Genomic DNA, 20,427 nt, shown 5'->3' with positions numbered 1-20,427 from the left:
TGAAAAATTAGCATATTAGAGCGGTTATTATAAAGGACTGTATGAAAAAATAAAATTGGAAACTGTATTATGGATTTTACTTTAAATCTAGACACATGCCAGAGAAGTATTTGCATAGAATAAAATCTAGAGGAATTACAAATTTTCATTCATCCCGAAGATTTTGTCTGGGTACGCCTTCCTTAGCTGTCGTCGAGCGGCTACTGTTGATGCATAGAGGACGTATCCCCAGGAGAGTAATACTATCGCGAGGAGCAACTAAAAAAAAAAAAAAAAAATGCAAGAAGGAGTAAACGCAAAAAAATTCATTCTAATGTGAGTGGTACCTCCTCCCCGCCCCCCGTAGGTTGCCATGCACGTTGCTAAGGCGGAAATTACAGTGACAAAAGAATAAATGGGATTCCAAGGCACGTACACCCAGCTGTCCTTACGTAAGCAGCGGAAGAGCGTATCCTCCAGGAAGAGGCGGAGTCGAGGTGAGGGAGTGAAATGCTTAATTCAGGAATGGATTTTGGAGTTTCTGGGCGCTGAGTGGAATAGGGGGGCTTCGCCTGCGGGCCTAGAGAGTGGACACTGCGGGGCCTCGCCAGACCCGGGACCTACCACTGAATAAATCCAGTCCAGGGTGCGGCGACTCACTGGCTTCATGGTAAGGAGGCAACGGCAGTCCGCGGGAACGGGCAGAACCTGCAGGCCCTAGAGTAACCTCCCGGGCGGCAGTTGCCGGGCGGCGGCGGCGGCGGCGGCGGTGGCGGCGGCCACAACGGCCATCTTTCAGCCGGGCACAAACGCCCGCCCACTCGCCTCCAGGAGCGTTTCCCACCGGCATGGCCGGCCTCTTCCGCCCGGAGCTGGGGGCGGACTCACGTGATCGGGGGCCTAGCCCGCCTTTCAGGGAGGGGATGGGATAAACGAGAAAATGTGTTTTTAAATTACTTTTTTTTGCCACTTAGGTAAGCGTATCTCGTCAATTGGTCTTTCCGTTGCAGTAAATGTTAATGCAGGACATTATACCGTCGTGTGCATTTAAAGTTTATTTGAAAAACTAATCTATATTTTAAATACTGCACCGGCATCTAACGCTGGAAGAATTAACGTTTCTTAAGTCTGTTCCGACATTATATTGATAGAGGTTCGTATATTCATTTTTGATGTAAACAAGCATACTACTCAATTTTATATTAACAGTGACGAATCATTGTGGGAATCCGTTAATTGAACCCTTCTTCAAGAAACAAGTCTTTCCGAACGCAATGGCTTGTTGATGTAAATAACTTCTGAGGATAACGTGGCACCGTTAACTGTCATAATGTACCTGCCAATCAGCAAGTGTTTGTTGAGCGTTTATATTCTGTGCCCAGAACGGCAGCACGTATCAAATATTAAGCCAAAGGACGGCGGTTTGGCACTTGGCAGGTTGTACCAAGTTCAACTTGAGAATGTTTGGGACGCTCATATTTGAGGCCAGAGGGTAGAATGGGGCAACGGGCCGCTTTAGGCCCAGACGTTCTTTCTCTGGACATCTCATAATATCATCTAAACAGGGTTTAATCCTGATTTCGGGGCGTGGGGAAGGGGGAAAGCAGTCTTTTGAGAGAAAAACGTTCTTGTTTTGGGAAGATTTCAAGGCTCTGTTCTCAGGTAATCCCTGTTTATCCTCAGACTGGAGTAGATCTCTCTCTCAAGACTGTAGGGTACTGGTTGGGCTCTGGCTTTGGATTCCATTCGAATCCCGGTGATATTACCTAGCTGTGCAATCGGAAGTAAAGTCACTTCACCTCCATGTAACTCGGTTCTTTTATATACTAGAGATAATTTTAGTAACTTCTCGCAGAGTTTGGTGGGGTTTAAATGAGGCCGAGTTGGTTATCGTGTTTTCCAGGTAAGTGAGGAGGGGGCATTAAGTTAGTGCCCCTGTAACCCTCAGAGATTAGTAAGAACAAGAATCATGACGGTGAGGATAGTGACTTCTGCCTCTGAGGGGTCACGTCGCTCTGATTCCTGGGTGTGGGCGTTGGGGGAAGGACCCGGGCTCTGGCCGAGCGCGTAGGCCCCTCCTTCCCTGCCGGCGTCCTTCCACTGCGCATGCGTTACGTTGGTGGGTGTTGTGTTTTGACGCGCCGGGGCCCGCGGGGTGGGTTTTGCCTCTACCGCCGCCCCCAAGCTGCCACTGGTGATGAACGCTTTACGTCACAGGGGTCGCAGCAGCCGCCGGGGTCTCCGCTGTCTCGCGAGGAGGGTGAAGCGCCCCCGCCTGCTCCCGCTCCTGAGGGCCGGCGGAGAAGTCGCCGGGTACGCCTTCGCGGATCCTGTCGTCACCGACCTAGCTTCCTGGGCCGCCGGGAGCTTGCCACGAGCGCCCCAGCTCGGCCTGCGACGGCATCCTCCGAGGTGAGTGAGATCGGGAACAATGGGGCGCGGGGGTCGGAAGGGCTGGGCCAGCTGGAGCTGCCGTCTGGAGCGAGGCCCAGCGACGAGGGAGCTGAGAGGCCGTCCGGGCCTCAGTGGGGCAGGGGTCCCGGCGGGCGGACGGCACCTGCGGCGCACCTGTGGATTTGTGCCGGTGGGCGGGGGAGGGCTACGTTTCCAAGGAGCGCTCCCGAGGGGCGCGAGCCTAGCGGTGTACTGGAAAGGGCTTGGTCTCAGGGGAAAAAACTCAACACAAAACATTCGAGTCTGAATGGTGGCACCTGCACTGTCAGAGGTGTGACCTTGAATGGGCCCTCTAATCTCTCTGATCCTGTCTGTATAATGGGAATAACAGTATTTTAGTTCGTTGTGATTATGTAATGCACGTGGTGATTGTCTTAGATCCTGGCCGGTGGCAGTTTTCGGCCTAAGGAAGGGACTGTCACCGTGACTGTTGGAGTTGTCTGCGCAGTGCTAAACATTGTGTGCTGGGCTCACCTGCCGTGATTTATTCATCCAGCGAGTTAGTGCAGCTTTCCTGGTGGGCTGCAGATGCCTAGACTGACATGAGCAAATAGTGATTTAGGAGGAAAATGAATAGACTTTTTGGTAGGTAATTTCAAGATTAAGGTAAATTAACAAAGAGCTGTCAGTTAATAGTGATGAGGGTTGGGGGTTTTTAATTAGTCAGTGACATGCAAAGCTATAGTCAGTCAAAATAATCTCGCTTGTCTGAAATAAGTGACTTTAGAGGGGAATGGTTCCCAAGCAATTCTTTTTTATTGCTGGAATTGGAATTAAATTTTATAGGATCTGATCAATAGATCCTAAAACTTCTATATGATCTTTTGGAATTTATTGCATTGCAGTTCAGAGTGATTTCATTAAGGACACAAGAGGTAGAACCCAGATTATTTTTAATATTTGGAGGTGTATTTCTAGTTTATCCACCTGTGAACCCTTTTTTGCCATTTTGCCTAGATGTATTAAGTACAATAATTATATTAATTATGAAGATTAGTTGTTATAGATTGTCATCTTTCTGGGCCTTTATAACCACTTATGGGTGATGGAAATGACCAGAAATAAGTTTATTTTTACATAACATAGGAAACAGTATTCCATTCTTACTGTTTGAAATGCATTATCCTAAGTGTTTACATGGAATATATCCCTTTACACAACCACCTTTTCAGGTGGGTACTATTACATAACCCATTTTAAAATTACAAAATTTAAGGTTTTGAGAAATTAAATAACTTCCTCCAGATCGCACAGCTATTAAGTGGTTTTGGTTCTCCGCCCTGACTCTGCATTAGAATTAACATCATTTCTCCAAATATAATCAGCTAGTGGTTTAATTTTGTATTCAGTGATAATTTAAGGAATGCCATAGAACGTGACTTTTATAGGCAGTCTGGCTTTATAAAATATTTAACTCTTCAGAGTATTCCTCCTTTGTTTATATCACTGTGCAGTTTTTATGCAGTCTATGGTCTAATTTGGACTTCAGCCTCCTGATTCTTTATCCTGGTTTTTTAGATATGTATGCTTAATGATTATCTGAAATACCCTCAAAATATGGCACGAAGGGTTCTTATCCTTGTTAAAGCTAACAGAGTTGAAGATTTGGGGAAGGGAAGGTTTGGCTTAATCAGTTGGTAAACTTTATTTAGAATTTTGGAGACAGTTAAGGAAATGGAATCAGAAGAACTGATTATTTTTCTCCCCTATAGGGAAATGAATTTGAAGTCCTAATTCCTCGAGTGCTAGCGTGGAGAAACATTTATCACAAACTTCATCTAGAACCCCAATCTAAATTTACCATCAGGTCCACCTTTGCTACCTAAACCCAGAACCCCTCCTACAAACCTACAAATCTTAATCTGTTTCTAGCCATCCCTGTTCTATGCTTTATTTTTTAAATAGCTTTATTGAGATATAACTACATTTCATCCATAAAGTTCACCTATAAAGTATATATATAATCCAATGTGTTTTTGGTTTTTTTAGTATATTTACAGAGTGCAACTATGATCAAATTGAACATTTTCATCACCCTAGAAAGAAACCTTATAATCCCTCCCCTTCTCTCCTAGCTACCACTAATACACTTTCCACCTATAGATTTGCCTATTCTGGACATTTCTTATAAATGGCATCATACAACATGTGGTATTTTGTGACTGATTTTTTTTTTTCATTTAGCATAGTGAAAAGGTTCATCCATGTTGTAGCGTGTATCTATACTGCATTCCTTTGTATTGCCAAATATTCCATTGTATGGATATACCACATTTATCCTCCCCAGCTGATGGTCATTTGGGTTATTTCTACTTTTGAACTTTTAGGACAAATGATGCTATGAATATTCACTTACAAGTTTTTGTGTGGACATGTGTCTTCATTTCTCTTGGATAGATGTGGAATTGCTGGGTCATATGGTAATTTTACTTCACTTGAATCTTAACAGATATTTTAATTTTAGTACTGTTGAGTGATGATTTTGAAGGAGTAAATTCCCAATTTGATGATTTACATTCATTGACATTGTTTGGTGTTTCCGATGAATACCATTCTTTGTAGCCAAAGCTATTCCTGTGTAGAAATACAAAACAATTCTAATTAATTAATTTGTTCTTTTTACCTACTATGGATGGATTTGTGCTGTCAAAGTGGTTAACAGGCTTACAAAACTAGGAAAGGGAAGACTAAGATATAAAAATCATACTTAGTTGAGATTTTGTTTTATTTGAACTTCAAATTTACTACCTAATAATTTTCTTTAATATATTCATTCTGGGTTGTAATTTTTATGTGAACTGGAAATGGTTAGTTAATAAACACTAAACTTTGTATTCCAAAGAAATAACTTAAGATAAAATGTATTAACTTAAAATTTCACCAGTCTTTTAAAGTCTAATAATCCCTTTATTATATAGAGGGGCAAACTAAGTCCTGAGCTAATGTGGATTTCACCAGTCTACAGAGTTAGTTTTACTCGTAGGTAATACCTGGTCTTCAATCCAGATCTTCTGATAACCTCTCCAGTCCCCTTTCTTTACTGCTTCCCCTATTACATACAAAATGTCTCTTAATCCTAAAGGTTTTTATTTTTAGGGTTATTTCTCTTTTTTCTGAGTAAAAGAATAAAAAATATTAGAAGTAGGAAGAAATGCTGATAAATTTATTCAATATTAAGGTTTCAGAGTTTAAATATATTAACAGAAAAGTGATATATATATATATATATATATATATATATATATTTATATTTATATTTTCCCCCATACTATTCTCTTTAAGGACAGTGATGATTTTTGCATTTTCACTCTAGAAAATAGAAGACTAGAAATTTTTGGACCCTTGAAGAAACTTGTTCAGCATCAGTTGGTTTCCTATTAAATTATGGCTCTGAGAAAGTTAAGATACCCTAGATGAGCAAGTTTAATTTGAAATCTGTGATGAAATACTTAATATTTTGCAGTTTCAGATTTTTGTTGTGGGTTTGTTTTTCTTAGAGCTTGGTATGGCAAATGAGTCTATTATTTAGAAAATTACAGTTCTATTATTTGACTAACTTGACAGTGGTTCACTAGTGATAGGACTATCTGAGATAGAGGAGGTAGAGAAAGATGAATAATAGGCCCAGAAAAACACGATTAGTGTAGAATGCAACTAAAGAAGGATTGTATAAGATAACAAGGACAAAATGTAATGCAAACTAGATTTCAGCTCTGGCAAGTTCATTTTTTGAGTTATGGGCCAATATAAACTGATAAATTCAAAGTAAACAAAACTAATCTTTAAGATTTTAGTGATCAGGGAAAGGGACCAAAAGCATGATTCAAGATGCTTTGTAGCTGACTTTGGATTAAATAAGAAGGCTATAAAAGGTTTTTTTAAGGGTGCTGAAAGGAATCAGTGATGAACTGAATATAATAATGTAATAATAGTAGTAGTTTAGTCCTGATAACAGCAACTAATATTTAGTGAGCATTTGCTATGAGCCAGGTACTGTCCTTGAGTGCTTTTACATTTCATACTTAATTTAATTTTCGCCAAAAATATGTTTTTGTGAAAGAATCTTTCACTAAAAACCACAAAATTGGGAAAAAACAAATAAACCCCACAGAATTGGTTTTAGCAGCTTCACTTTTTTGGTAGGCAAATTATCTCACTAAAGCATCTTTTTTTTTTTTTTAAGTTTAAATTTTTTTAAAAAAAAATTGGGAAATATTGGGGAACAGTGTGTTTTTCCAGGACCCATCAGCTCCAAGTCATGTCGTTGTTTTCAATCTAGTTGTGGAGGGCGCAGCTCGCTGGCCCATGTGGGAACTGAACCAGCAACCCGTGTTATGAGTACAAATGAGCATTGCGCTCTAACCAACTGAGCAAACCGGCCGCCCTAAAGCTTCTTTTTTAGTTATAGTTGACATACAATACTATATTAGTTTCAGGTGTATAACATAGTGATTGCGCACTATGTGGTCACTTACTATGTTACCACCACGATAAGTCTAGCAACCACCTGTCAACATACAAAGTTATTACTAAAGCTGTTTAAAGTTACACATACAGTACTTAACACAAATAAGATAAATCAGTAGTCTATATTGTTTGGGGCATATGTATGAAAGATATAAAACCATAGATAGAAATAACACCAACTGAGGAGTGTAATATTTTTAGTTTTTGTTTTCTGGAGAGAGATAGGAGGGGAAGATAAGTGACATTTTCAAAAATCTGGAATAACCATGAGAAAGTGTTAGTTGCTAAATCTGAGTGGTGGATACATGGGCACTTGGTATATTTTCTTTTGTACTTTCTTTTATGTATCAAGTATTTCTCGTTATTTTTTTTTAAGAATAACAGAATGTTATATAATATTTGAGAGCTTACTATGTACCAGGCACCTTTTCTAAGGGCTTTTTACATCTTCACGAGGCCTGTGAGGCAGTGACCTACAGATGAAATTGAAGCATAGAGGTGGTAACTAGTGCACAATTACACTGCTAGTATGGAACCAGGATTCAAACAAAGGAAATTTTACTTTAGAGCTTGTGCTTACTATGTTACTATGCTGCACTGCCTCTTTATATTACAAAGATAATGAGCTACTCAACTGTGTTCACCTAAGTATGTTTCAGAGTCATTATTTGCAATTTTTTCAGGTTTAGTCATTTCTGTCAGGTTACTGATGTAATTTTTTCCCTTTTACAGATAATGGCATCAGCCGCTAAGGAATTTAAAATGGACAACTTTTCACCTAAAGCTGGCACTAGCAAATTGCAACAGACAGTACCAGCTGATGCATCTCCTGATTCTAAGTGTCCTATATGCTTGGATAGGTTTGATAATGTGTCTTATTTAGATCGCTGTTTACACAAGTTCTGTTTTCGCTGTGTACAGGAGTGGTCTAAAAACAAAGCTGAATGTCCACTGTGTAAACAGCCCTTTGATTCTATCTTCCATTCTGTGAGGGCAGAAGATGACTTCAAGGAGTACGTCCTCAGGCCTTCATATAATGGTTCTTTTGTCACACCTGATGTTCGAAGGTTCCGCTATCGTACAACTATGACCAGAGACCGAAGTGCTTCTGTTTATTCACCCAGTAGTACGATGAATAGAAGAACAACAACTCCACCAGATAGTGGGGTACTATTTGAAGGATTAGGTATTTCAGCAAGACCTAGAGATGGTGAAATTCCTCAATTTATGAGACAGATTCCAAGGAGGCCAACTACTGCAGATGAAAGATCTTTGCGGAAAATTCAAGAACAGGATATTATTAATTTTAGGCGAACTCTCTATCGTGCTGGTACTCGTGTTAGAAATATTGAAGATGGTGGTCGCTACAGGGATATTTCAGCTGAATTTTTCCGTAGAAATCCAGCTTGTCTTCATAGATTAGTCCCCTGGTTAAAACGTGAACTTACAGTTCTTTTTGGAGCTCATGGATCTTTAGTGAATATAGTGCAGCACATCATCATGAGTAATGTTACTCGATATGACTTGGAGAGTCAGGCATTTGTATCTGATTTAAGGCCATTTTTACTTAATCGGACTGAGCATTTTATACATGAATTTATCAGTTTTGCTCGATCTCCTTTTAACATGGCAGCCTTTGACCAGCATGCTAATTATGATTGCCCTGCTCCTTCCTATGAAGAAGGTAGCCATTCTGATTCTTCAGTCATAACAATATCTCCAGATGAAGCTGAGACCCAAGAGCTGGATATTAATGTAGCCACTGTTAGTCAGGCACCATGGGATGATGAAACTCCAGGGCCATCTTATTCAAGCTCAGAGCAGGTACACGCTGCCATGTCTTCCCTTTTAAATACTTCTGACAGTTCAGATGAAGAACTTGTAACGGGAAGAGCCACGTCTCAGATACAAGGAGTACAAACCAATGAGGACCTAAATAATGACAGTGATTCTTCTTCGGATAATTGTTTCATTGTTGGGTTTGTTAAACCACTAGCTGAGAGGACCCCAGAACTTGTTGAACTGTCCTCCGATTCTGAGGAGTTAGGTTCTTATGAGAAAATGGAGACAGCGAAGACACAAGAACAAGAACAGTCTTACAGTTCTGGTGATAGTGATGTTAGTAGATGTTCATCTCCACGCTCTGTCCTTGGAAAGGATGAGCAAGTAAATAAAGATCATTGCGATCCTGGTACAAGAATCAAATCAAAGAAGGAAGAGAAACGATCTACATCATTGTCCTCTCCCAGAGACCTGAGCTCATCTGTCAGAGGAGACAGAGTATATTCCCCATATAACCATAGACACAGAAGGAGGGGAAGATCGAGAAGTTCTGATTCACGTTCCCAGAGTAGAAGTGGGCATGATCAGAAGAATCGTAGAAAGCATCATGGGAAGAAAAGAATGAAAAGAAAACGATCCAGAAGCAGGGAGAGTAGCAGACCTAGAGGTAGAAGAGACAAAAAAAGATCAAGAACTAGAGATAGTAGTTGGTCTAGAAGAAGCCAAACTCTGTCTCTAAGTAGTGAAAGCACAAGCAGATCAAGGTCTCGTAGCAGTGATCATGGTAAAAGAAGATCACGGAGCAGAACTAGAGATCGTTATTATTTAAGAAATAATTATGGAAGCAGATATAAGTGGGAGTATACTTACTATAGTAGAAACAAGGATAGGGATGGCTACGAATCATCTTACAGGAGGAGGACTCTATCCAGAGCTCATTATTCCAGACAATCTTCAAGTCCAGAATTTAGAATTCAGTCCTTTTCTGAAAGAACAAATGCTAGGAAAAAAAATAATCACAGTGAAAGGAAGTATTACTACTATGAAAGGCATAGGTCAAGGAGTCTATCTAGTAACAGATCGAAGACTGCATCTACAGGGCCTGACCGGGTAAGAAATGAAAAGCCTGGAGGGAAACGAAAATACAAAACACGGCATTTGGAGGGTACGAGCGAAATGGCTCAACCATCTCGTGAATTTGCTTCTAAAGTAAAGGAAGGTCATTACCAAAAGTCTTCATCAAAATTGGATGGAAACTACAAAAATGAGACTGATAGCTTTTCAGATAGCCGATCATCAGACAGAGAAACAAAATACAAGAGGAGAAAAAGGAGGGCTCGGAGCCTAAGTGTAGAGATAGTTTATGAAGGGAAAGCTACAGATACAACTAGACATCATAAAAAGAAAAAGAAGAAGCATAAGAAGAAGCATAAGAAACACCATGGAGATAATGCTTCACGTTCCCCAATTGTAATTACCATTGACAGTGACAGTGATAAGGATTCTGAAGTAAAGGAGGGTACCGAATGTGACAATAGTGGTCCTCAAGACCGTCTGCAAAATGAGTTTTTGGCTCCTTTAGAAACATTTGAAACTGAAGATATAGTTACAATAGAAGATGAACTTGGTGTCCTGGACAAAGAGTGTGATATTACCACACTTAATAACAACTTAAATAATGCTCACAAAACTGTAGATAATATGTCACTCCAGGCAGCGTCAATTGAACAGATTCTTGATGTAAGAGAAGAGAGCACCTTTGCCTCTGATTTGGAGAACCAGCCTACTAATCTCTCTGTTCAAACTGAGCCATCAAGGCAGTTGCCATCTCCACAGACATCATTGTCAGTGTCTCTTGTTAGAGACCATGATATGTCTTAAAATTGCCAAAGCATCTCACTGAGAATTTTGCTGGTATAAAAAGGAAAAAAGAACAACGTCATCTACTTCAGTCTATTTAAAGATGACTTTTGGTGAAAACTCTTTTCCCCCTTAAAAATATTTTAAGTGATTTTTTTGTGTGTGTTAAAAATTTGTAAAAATTATTTGTTGAAAAAGTATGTATGTCCCACCCTCAGAGATATGCACTTTTAAGTGAAAAAAAAACCACAAATGATATTGCTAGCAGTTTATTTAAAACTTGGATCCTTTTTAAATAAAAATTATAAATTTTAGAAGTTATTTCATAAAGCCATATGGTATTGACATATTTTTAAAGTAGTCAAGGAGTATTTTTGAATTTTTTTTTTGAGAGTTATTCTGGAAATATGTTATAAACTAGGAGAATCCCTTTGGACAGTCTTTATTTTTCTTCTTAAAAATTTGTATGATTCAAAACCATTTCTTCAGGTTAAATTGAGGCATTTTAATCTGCACAGTTTATCTTAATGTCTGCCAAAAGAAAAGTTTAAATATTTCCTTTATATACTTGTTTATCTGGACTGCCAGTAAAACAAATGTATATTCAACAAAATAAAAAATAAAACAGTAACATTTTAAAACAAGAATCCATACATTTTCCTATGCAGTATTGATATATTCTTTAAGTGCGTTATTTTAGTGAAAATTAAGGATATACTTATGTCATAAATACAAACTTCAGGTGAGCTGCATTTAACTTTACAGTTTTAATGATTTAGTTCTTTAATCTGATTATGAAGTATATATTATTTGCTTTCTATATTTAGAAAAATGAGTTATGTAGCATTTAGATAACTAAATACAAATGAAAAAACCCTTGCCAGACTTCTATATTGGTAGTTCTTTTACACAAAGTGGCTGTTTATGTTTTATCCTGTTTTAGAGATGATAAAAATTGTTCTACATCTATAACCTGATGAAGGATTGCCAGTGAACAGCAGAATTTGGATTAAATCTAAATTTAGCCTACAATTTGCCTTGCTACCATATTTATTCATTATTCAACAGAAATCAGAATGCCAGCTGTGTGGCAGGTTCTGTACTAAGTTCTTGGGGATTTAGTGATAGAACAAAGCAGACAGATATGCTCCCTGCCCGTGAGTGTGTGTGTGTGTACGTGTATACATATATATAACACTATAAGTCCTCTGGACAGAAAGTATAATTTACTATAAAAGCATACAATCTAATATCCTGTAATTTCACCACTCCCCCTGCTTTGATCCTAATCTAAGATGCCATCATCTCTCCCGTGGACTAGTACTGTTGCTTCTTACCTAGTTACTTTGCTTCCACCCTTGGCCTACCACCCCCGCAGTTTGCTGTCCTCAGGTCATCCACAGTGATCCTTTAAAAACATGAAACCATGTTATTCCCCCTCTCAAAATCCTGCAATGGTTCCCCATCATATTTAGGATCAAAACCAAAGTCCTTATCTTGGTCTGTCAGGCCTTACAGCAACTGCTGTGGTCACCTGTCTCCTCTCTTTCCCCAGACCACTCCACTCCAGCAACCTTGCTCACCTCCTGTTCTTTTGCAGACTCAGTTCACTCCTGCCTTTGGGCCTTGGCACTTTCTCTTCCTTTTGAGTAGAATTTTCTTCACCCAAATGGCATGCTCTCTCACTTCGTTTAGGTCTTCCCTGATCAACTCATCTAATATCAGCACTCCCCATTATTCTTTATTTGCTTATCCTGCTTCATTTTTTCTCCGCTTATTATTACCTAATATCTATTTTCCTTGTCTCTCACACTAGAATGTGATAACCTCTAAACCTGTCTTCTCCATTTCATGTTCGCAGTTGCTCAAACCAGATAACCTGGAATATAGCTTTGATGTTTTTTTCCCTCTTTCTAGTGCCACTTACTCAATCCTACCTCTAAAGTATACCTCAAGCAATTCACCTCTTACACTCTCCAATGCCACTGTTCTTGTCTGTGCTCTCATCTCTCACTTGAGTCATCTACCAACTGATCTACTAGTTCTGCACAGGAGGCAGAGGTCTTTTCACGAAAGTGATCAGATTATGTTACGTACTTCTTGCTTAAAACCCTGCAGTGTGTTCCCATAGCACTTCATTCCTCGCCTCACAAGGCTCTGTTTACCTATTCAGCAACACTGCATACCATGTACCCCTTGTTCATGAAGTTCCATCTGCAAGTGTTTTCACTTTCTTTGTGACGCATTTGTGCTATCGATCCCCCTGTATGTAACCCCCCCACGCTGCTTTTTTTGAATAGTTGATTCTCATGCTTAAGGATTCAGTTGAAATGTGACCTACTCAGAGATATTCCCCTACCACTATATTAAAATAAGTTCTTCCCAACCTCCATTTTCTCTCATGACTCTATTTACTTTCTTTGTATCACTTCACATTTGGCAATTATTTGTGTTTTTACGTTTTTATTGTCTATCTTCCTCACCATCGGAGTCTAAGCTTATGAGGGAAATTTTTTCACTCATCTCCATATGCGCAGTACTTTTCACAATACCTGGCATATAGTAGATACTCTGTAAATGTGTTGGGTAAATCAGTGCCCATGTGAGGAGAGGGTCTAAGACAAGAGTTCTTTCTTCTCACTATTTTGTGACACTCCTCTTCTCTGGCCTTGGTAAAATTTTACCTACAAATCTGCCAAATGATTTTCTTTTTGGGACTTCAGTTCTTTTAGATTCAGTCTAAACTATAACTGCTGATATTTAATAAATCCTCTTATTCAAGGCTATGTTATTTCCCACTGTTAGCATAAAGGAGGCATGGATTTATTTTTTAAAAGGAATTTTGGATCTGATTTCTTTCTCTTAGTTAAAAATCCAAAACCAAGTATTGGCAGAATAGCTTGTATGATAGTTAACAGTTATAAAAATGGACAAAACATAAAGAACAAGTACTTGAAGGCACTGGAGAAAAATCAAAAGGCAGAAACTGGAAGGAATTAGACCACTGAAAGATAGGTACTGCATGAAAACTACATATATTTATGGCTTTTCTTCTGAGGGTCCTCCCCAGTCCACATGGAAGTTAGAACACAAGCAGAAAGCCATAGTCATTGAATTAGAAGATGAACTCTGGGGCTGCCAGAGTGATGATACTGAGGGGGAAATTTCAGAAAGAAAGGAAACAAAGGGGAAACGCTACAATTTGTATATAATCTTCACTCAATTCCTTAGCTGACCTTGAAACACAAACATGCATGGGAGATTCCAAGGAGACCAGGTAAGCAGTAGCTGGAAGGCTGAAAGAGCTCATCAGACATCAGCTGCCACCACAGGGAAAACAGAATTTGGAGTCATTGAGTTGCACCAACTTAACAAGGGAAGGGAAAACAGGGCTTTTCACTGAAACCCCTACAGGGCCACACCTTTGCCGAAAAGACCATGACCCAGGACTAAGGGATTCACCTTGCACTAAGGGCACAGCTGAACAGACCCACCACAATGTAAAACAAAAGCTATAAATTAAAAATGAAGAGCTGGTATATTAGCATGCTAGAACAAAGAGCAACACTCCCCAGTGTAAAATGATAGAATCTAGAGATTCTACAGCATATCTATAATGTCCAGTATAAAATAAAATTACTAGACGTGAAGGTACCCATAGTCAAGAAAAAGCAGTTACAAAAAACATACTTTAAATAATCCACATGATGAAATTAGGAGACAGACTTTAAAGACACTATTAGGAATACGTACATGAACTTAAAAGATGGTTATATTAATGAACAGATGGAGGTTCTCAGCTGAGAAATAGAAAAAGAACCTACGAAAGTCTCCAAATTTTTTAAAACGGTATTTGAAATGAAAAATTCACTGTAAGCCTTAACAATACATTGGAGAAGCCAGAAGGGAAATGACATCAGATAGAAACCAGTATTTACAGAAAAGAATGAATATCACCAGAAATGGTAAATAGATGGGAAAATAGAAAAGACTATAATTTTCTTAAAAGACAACTGACTTTTTACAATAAAGCTTATAACATTGTATTATGTGGTTTGTAACATCTAGAGAAGTAAAAATTATGACTAGCATAAAGGATGGACTGGGGTAGATGGCATTATGTGGTTGCACGGATCTTACATTTTACCTGGTATGATATAATTCTAAGTAGATTGATAAAATCTGAGGATGAGAGAGAGAGGTAGGTAGCTAAAAGAATACAGTCATGGGCTCATGACAATGTTTTGGTCAACAATGGTCTACATATATAACGGGTCCCAAAAGATTGTAACAGAGTTGAAAACTTCGTATTGCCTAGGGATGTCATAGTTGTAACATTGGAGCACAATGCAGTCTTGTGATGCTGGTGTAAACCTGCGCTGCCAGTCATATAAAACGATAGCATATACAATCATGTACAAAACATACTAATGATGATAAATGACTGTGGCTAGTTTATTTACTGCACTATATATTTTATTTTAGTGTGCACTCTTTCTACTTACATAAAAAAAAGTTTGCTGTAAAACAATATGTTGTGTCACACCAGCAGCAGCCTCATCCAGCTTGTGTTTACTGTTGTCTCTTGATGGCATCCTTTTCTCTTGTGCTTGATTTAATCTTGTGTTGTTTTGTACAGTAACATGTTGCATAGGCTTGTAGCATAGGAGCAACAGGCTATACCATGTAGCCTAGGTGTGTTGTAGATTATACCATCTAGGTTTGTGTAAGTGCATTCTACGATGTTCGCACAATGATAAAATTGCCTGACGAGGCATTTCTCAGAACTTACCCCATTGTTAAGCGGCATGTGACTGTACAGAGCATTATAGCTAAAAGAGAAAAGTAATGTACTTGATTAACCCAAATTGAAGGAATATAGGAACAAAGGAACATAATTGGATGAAACAAACAGCAAACTTGCTGTTTTAAGCTCATGTCAATAATTAAATGTAAATGGATTTATTGCTCCAATTAGAAGCCAGAGATTATCAGACTGGATACAATAAAGGAAGACTCAACTATAAGCTGTATACTAGAATGTGATTTAAATATTAGAAGAGGTTGAAAGCAATAGGATGGAAAAAGATATACCATGCAACAGTAACCATAAGAAAGCTGTTACAGGAATAGTAATATATGAAGTAGACTTTGATATAACAAGCATTAACAGAGACAAAAGAGACATTTCATAATGATAAAAGGCATAATTTATCAGGAAAATACAACCTTAAATGTGTATGTATCTAATAACAGCTATAAAATTTATGACGCAAAATATGATACAACAAAAGGGACAAATGGACAAATCAATAATCATAGTTGGAGATTTTAATACCCCCTCTCAGTATTTGACAAAACAAATAGAAAATTAGTAAGGATATAGGTGACTTGAACCACACTATAACTCAACCTGAATAATTGACATCTATAGAACATTACAGCCAAGAACTGCAGAATACACATTCTTAAGTGTATCTGGGACATATATCAAGATAGTCCATATGCTGGGCTATAAAACAAGTTTCAACAGATTTCGAAAGGTTGAAGTCTTACAACACATTACACTGATCACAACAGATTAGAATCAAGTCAATAACCCTCAAATGTTTAGGAAATTCCCAATATTTGAAAAATAAATATCATACTTCTCAATTAACTCATAGGTTAAAAAATCACAAGGATATTAGAAACTATTTCAAATGGAATGACATTGAAAACCATATATCAAAATTGATGGAATGTTAGAACTTATCAGCTGAGAAAAGGGAAATTTATAGCCTCAAATGCTTACATTGGAAAAAAAAATGTAAAATCATTGATCAAAACTTCTACCTTAACAAACTAGTAAAGGAAGAGCAAAGTAAACCTAAAGTAGGAGAAAAAAATAATGATTAGAGCGGAAATCAATGAAATAGAAAATGGAATAACAATTTTGAAAAGCTAAAGCCAAAGTTGGTTTTTGAAAAGATAAAATTGGTAAATTCCTGGCAAGACTGATTTTTTAAAAAAGGTATAGGATAATAAGGAATATCACGAACAACTTTTTGCCAGTCAATGTAATAACTTAGAGGAAATGGTCAAATTCCTTGAAAAGCACAACTTACCAAAACTGATTTGAGATCAAATAAAAAAGCAGAATAGCCTATGTCTAGTACAGAAATTGAATAGTTATAAACAATCTTCAAAGAAAACTCCAAGCCTTAATGGTTTCGTTTGTGGATTCTGTTAAATGTTTCAGAAAGAAATGATACCAGTCTTACACAAACTCGTTTTAGGAGGCCAGCATAACCCTGACATTACAAGAAAAGAAACTTACAGACCAATATCCTTTATGAACATAGATACAAAAATATTAGCAAATGGAATCCAGAAATATATATTAAAAAGGATGCTACATCATGACCAAATGGACTTTTTCCCAGGAATTCTAGGTTGTTTTAATACTCAGAAAAAAAATCAGTGAAATGCAGTTATACTAACAATATATGATCACCTCAATAAATTTAAAAAAAAAATTGAAAAATTCAATATTCATGATAAATACTCTGAGTAAACCAGGAATAAAAGCGGATCAATCTGATAAAAGGCATCTAAAAAAACCTACAGCCAACGTTGTAATTAAAGTGAAATATGGATCGTTTTCCCACGGAGATTAGTATAATAAGATAAGGGTATCAACTCTTCACCACTTACATTCAACATTTTATTAGGGATCATAGGTGGTGCAATAATGAAACAAAATAAAAGGCATAAAGATTGGAAAGGAAAAAGTAAAAACCATGTGTTCACAAAGGACATGATTGTTTACCTAGCAAAATTTAAGGAATCTACAGAACAATTACGAGACCTAATAAGTGAATTCATCAGTGTTGTATAAAACAGGATCAAGAAACAGAACATTTGTATTTCTATATACTAACGACAATTTCAAAATTAAACTTTAAAAATAATTCCATTTAGAGTAGCATCAAAGAACATGAAATAGTTAAATTTAACAGATAGGTATAAAAACACTACTCTTAAAACTCTAAAATACCTCTGAGAAATTAAAGACAAATAAATGAAAAACTAAATAAGACCTAAGTAAATGAATTCATGGATTAGAACTCAATATTGTTAAGATGTCAATTCTCCCCAAGTTCATCTGTAGGATCAATGCAGTCCTGATCACAGTCTCAATAGGTGTGTGTGTGTGTAGGAACTGACAAGTTGATTCTTATAGGGAAATGCAAAGAGCCTAGAAGAGCCAATACAGTCTTTACAAAGAAGAATAAAACAGTATAAGCAAATAAATGAAACAGACTAGAGTTAAAAATAGACCTGGACACATACAGTCAATTGATTCTTTTGACAAAGATACCAAGGCTATTCAGTGGGAGAAGGAAAATTTTTCAACAAATGAAACAATTTGTGCTGGAACAATTAGAAGTATGGTGAAAAAAATGAAGCCTTGACCCCTACCTCACACCACAACAAAATTAATTTGAGATGATCATAGACCTAAATGTAAAAGCTAAAAACACAAAGACTCTAAAAGAAAACACAGAGTATCTTTATGACCTTGGACTAGGCAGAGAGTTATTAAAGAGAACACAAAAATCAGTAAACAAAAGAAAAAAACTGATAAATTAGGTTTCACCAAAATAAACGTCTACTCAAATGACACCTTTAAGAAAATGAAATGGTAAGTCACAGACTGGGAGAAGATATTTGGAATACATATATTTGACAATGAGCTTGTATCCAGTAAATAAAAAACTTGTAAATCCATAACGCAAAGAAAAACCACTCAATCTGGCAAAAGATTGGCACAGATATTTCACACAAAAAGATACATGAATGGCGAATAAGTATATGCAAATGTGCCCAATATCATTATTTGAGGAATTAAAGTGAAAACCACAGTAATAGGCCATTTCATACCAACCAAGGTGGCAAACAAAACTGACCAGTGTCTGTATTTACTGGATGTGTATTTATTGGAGCTCTCACACTACTGGTGGGAATGCAAAATGGTAAGGCCATTTGGAAGAGGTTGCAGTTTCCTGTCAAGTTAAACATACGCTGACACTTACCTACCTTAGGGCGCACACAACCTGGGGCAAGTGGTTCCACTGCATGCATTTTTCAAAACTCAAAACTGTACATTTCAAATCTGTGCACTGTATTGAACCTCAATTTTACCGCTATAAAAGCAACACAAAAAAGTTAAGATAACATGAAAATAAAAAAAGCGATCCCCCAGGGGGTCTTCGAACCCTCAGGGCAGGCGAGCGCCGACGGGTGGGAAAAGCAAGCTGCGGGCGAGGAAACGAAACCAAGCGAGGACAGGGAGGCGGGGCAGCTGTGCCGTTTGGTAGCCCAGCCTCCGCGGACCCGCCCGGGCTAGTAGTTGCAGTTTCGTTTTTCGGGAAAATCCCTCCCGATTCTCAGCCGGCTCCCAGGGAGGAAGAGCGCAGGTGAGACGGGGAGCCGAGCTGCAGCTATGACGGCCGAGGAGCGGCGGAATCTGCACGCTTTCCAGAACTATGTCACGAAGATTCTGGATCCTACCTACATCCTGAGCTACATGACCCCTTGGTTTAAGGAGGGTGAGTGGTCCCCAGCGGCGCCCGCCTCTTGGGACCGGAAAACAATTCAAGATGTGTTTTCCTTTACTTCCCACCGCCCACCCTTCTTTTAATCAATACAGGTAGCCTGCTGGGAACGCCGAGTTTGTGGCAAGACCGCAAAGGCATTTTAGACTAGAGATTGTCAGAGTTTGAGGAGCCCTTAGAGACCCGGATAAGGAAACCGAGTCCCAGCAAGATGAAATGACTCGCTTAGATGTGCACGTCTATTTAGGTCAAAGCTGGAGAAACAGGGTCGCTACCCATTTCATTCGTTTCTATGAATAGCGTCTACTGTGAGTGTTGACTTTGTGCTGACCTCAGAGATTCAGAAATACAGGCCCTCCCTTAAAATACTTTACAGCCCAGGGTTTTGGGGGTGGGAGACAGGTGAGGAAGGATGTATACAAATGGTTACAAAATACTGTCCGAGCTACCAGGAAATTCACACTTACTCTGCAGGTAACTTCCAAATACCTGGAAGCTTGAGAGGAGCAAGACTTGGACTGAGGGGCTTTATGTTTCAATTCAGGTATTTCCATCCAGCCTTTGAGACACATGATGATGGATAATGGGCCATTTTATACATTTGTATTGAAAGGCTCTGTGTTGGAGATGAGGGGAGATTTTGGAGACCGAGAAGGGAGGTGGTGCCTGGAAGGAGCTGTGGTGAGAGGGGGGATCTGGCAATTCCTTTTCAGACTCTAAGTGCGTAAATATCTTTCCTGGTGTGATCTTATCCATACTCTCCTTATGCACATACATTCCCATGGACACACATACAAATACACCAATATGTTTAAATTACATTAGCAATATCCTGGGTCTCTTTTACTATAATTCTTTTTTTTTTCTAATTTATTGGGGTGACAATTGTTAGTGAAATTATTAACAATTAAGTAAGATTTCAGGTGTACAATTCTGTATTGCATCAGCTATAAATCCCATTGTGTGTTCACCATCCACAGTCATGAAAATCAAGAGATTCCATCACCATATATTTGATACCCCTTAACCTCATCTCCCACCTGCCATCCCCCTTACCCTCTGGTAACCACTAAACTATTGTCTCTATGAGTTTTTGTTTCTCATTTGTTTGTCTTGTTCTTTTGTTGTTTTTGGTTTATATACCACATATCAGTGAAATCATATGGTTCTCTGCTTTTTCTGTCTGACTTATTTCGCTTAGCATTATATTCTCAAGATCCATCCATGTTGTCACAAATGTTCCTATATCATCTTTTCTTACTGCCGAATAGTATTCCATTGTGTA

At 38.3% G+C, this 20,427-nt stretch overlaps 3 protein-coding genes and 1 long non-coding RNA gene across 7 annotated transcripts in view; 2 read left to right on the top strand and 2 right to left on the bottom strand.

The window, feature by feature from the left end:
- Nucleotides 1-60: 60 nt before the first annotated feature.
- Nucleotides 61-814, bottom strand: SMIM27 (small integral membrane protein 27). 2 transcript variants are annotated; one of them, XR_012495826.1, is made up of 2 exons: nucleotides 432-559; nucleotides 61-258 (listed from the first exon to the last, which is right to left on the bottom strand). XR_012495826.1 is itself a non-coding variant. In XM_074330627.1 (2 exons), the coding sequence occupies exons 1-2, from the start codon at nucleotides 646-648 to the stop codon at nucleotides 136-138; spliced, it is 168 nt and encodes a 55-aa protein (XP_074186728.1). In that variant the 5' UTR covers nucleotides 649-814; the 3' UTR covers nucleotides 61-135. The 2 variants fall into 2 exon arrangements, 1 of the variants encoding a protein (XP_074186728.1); XM_074330627.1 differs by lacking the exon at nucleotides 432-559 and adding an exon at nucleotides 604-814.
- On the top strand, nucleotides 510-11,189 carry TOPORS (TOP1 binding arginine/serine rich protein, E3 ubiquitin ligase). 2 transcript variants are annotated; one of them, XM_019734056.2, is made up of 3 exons: nucleotides 510-649; nucleotides 2,197-2,391; nucleotides 7,633-11,189. In XM_019734056.2, exons 1-3 carry the CDS (start codon nucleotides 647-649, stop codon nucleotides 10,561-10,563), a joined length of 3,129 nt encoding a protein of 1,042 aa, XP_019589615.2. In that variant the 5' UTR covers nucleotides 510-646; the 3' UTR covers nucleotides 10,564-11,189. The 2 variants fall into 2 exon arrangements, with proteins under 2 accessions (XP_019589615.2, XP_074186726.1); XM_074330625.1 differs by lacking the exon at nucleotides 510-649 and having other exon boundaries at nucleotides 1,680-2,391.
- Nucleotides 2,252-20,427, top strand: part of RIGI (RNA sensor RIG-I) — a 56,682-nt gene continuing 38,506 nt past the window's right edge. Inside the window, exon 1 of one of the 2 annotated variants that reach the window (XM_074330626.1) lies at nucleotides 2,252-2,391. Coding sequence is in view for 1 of the 2 variants with exons in the window: in XM_019734070.2 (XP_019589629.2) it covers nucleotides 19,031-19,136 (106 nt within the window). In the remaining variant the exon portion in view is untranslated. Of the gene's footprint in view, nucleotides 2,392-18,923; nucleotides 19,137-20,427 lie in introns of those variants that run through there. The other variant, XM_019734070.2, reaches the window with a different exon arrangement.
- LOC109448596 (uncharacterized) lies at nucleotides 4,869-9,683 on the bottom strand. Its single transcript, XR_002137552.2, has 2 exons — nucleotides 9,553-9,683; nucleotides 4,869-5,007 (listed from the first exon to the last, which is right to left on the bottom strand). It is a non-coding gene; the product is annotated as an uncharacterized LOC109448596 (long non-coding RNA).

The sequence above is a fragment of the Rhinolophus sinicus genome, linkage group LG04 (assembly GCF_036562045.2).
Source record: "Rhinolophus sinicus isolate RSC01 linkage group LG04, ASM3656204v1, whole genome shotgun sequence".
Taxonomy (NCBI): domain Eukaryota; kingdom Metazoa; phylum Chordata; class Mammalia; order Chiroptera; family Rhinolophidae; genus Rhinolophus; species Rhinolophus sinicus.
This window is presented reverse-complemented; position numbering and strand designations above follow the sequence as displayed.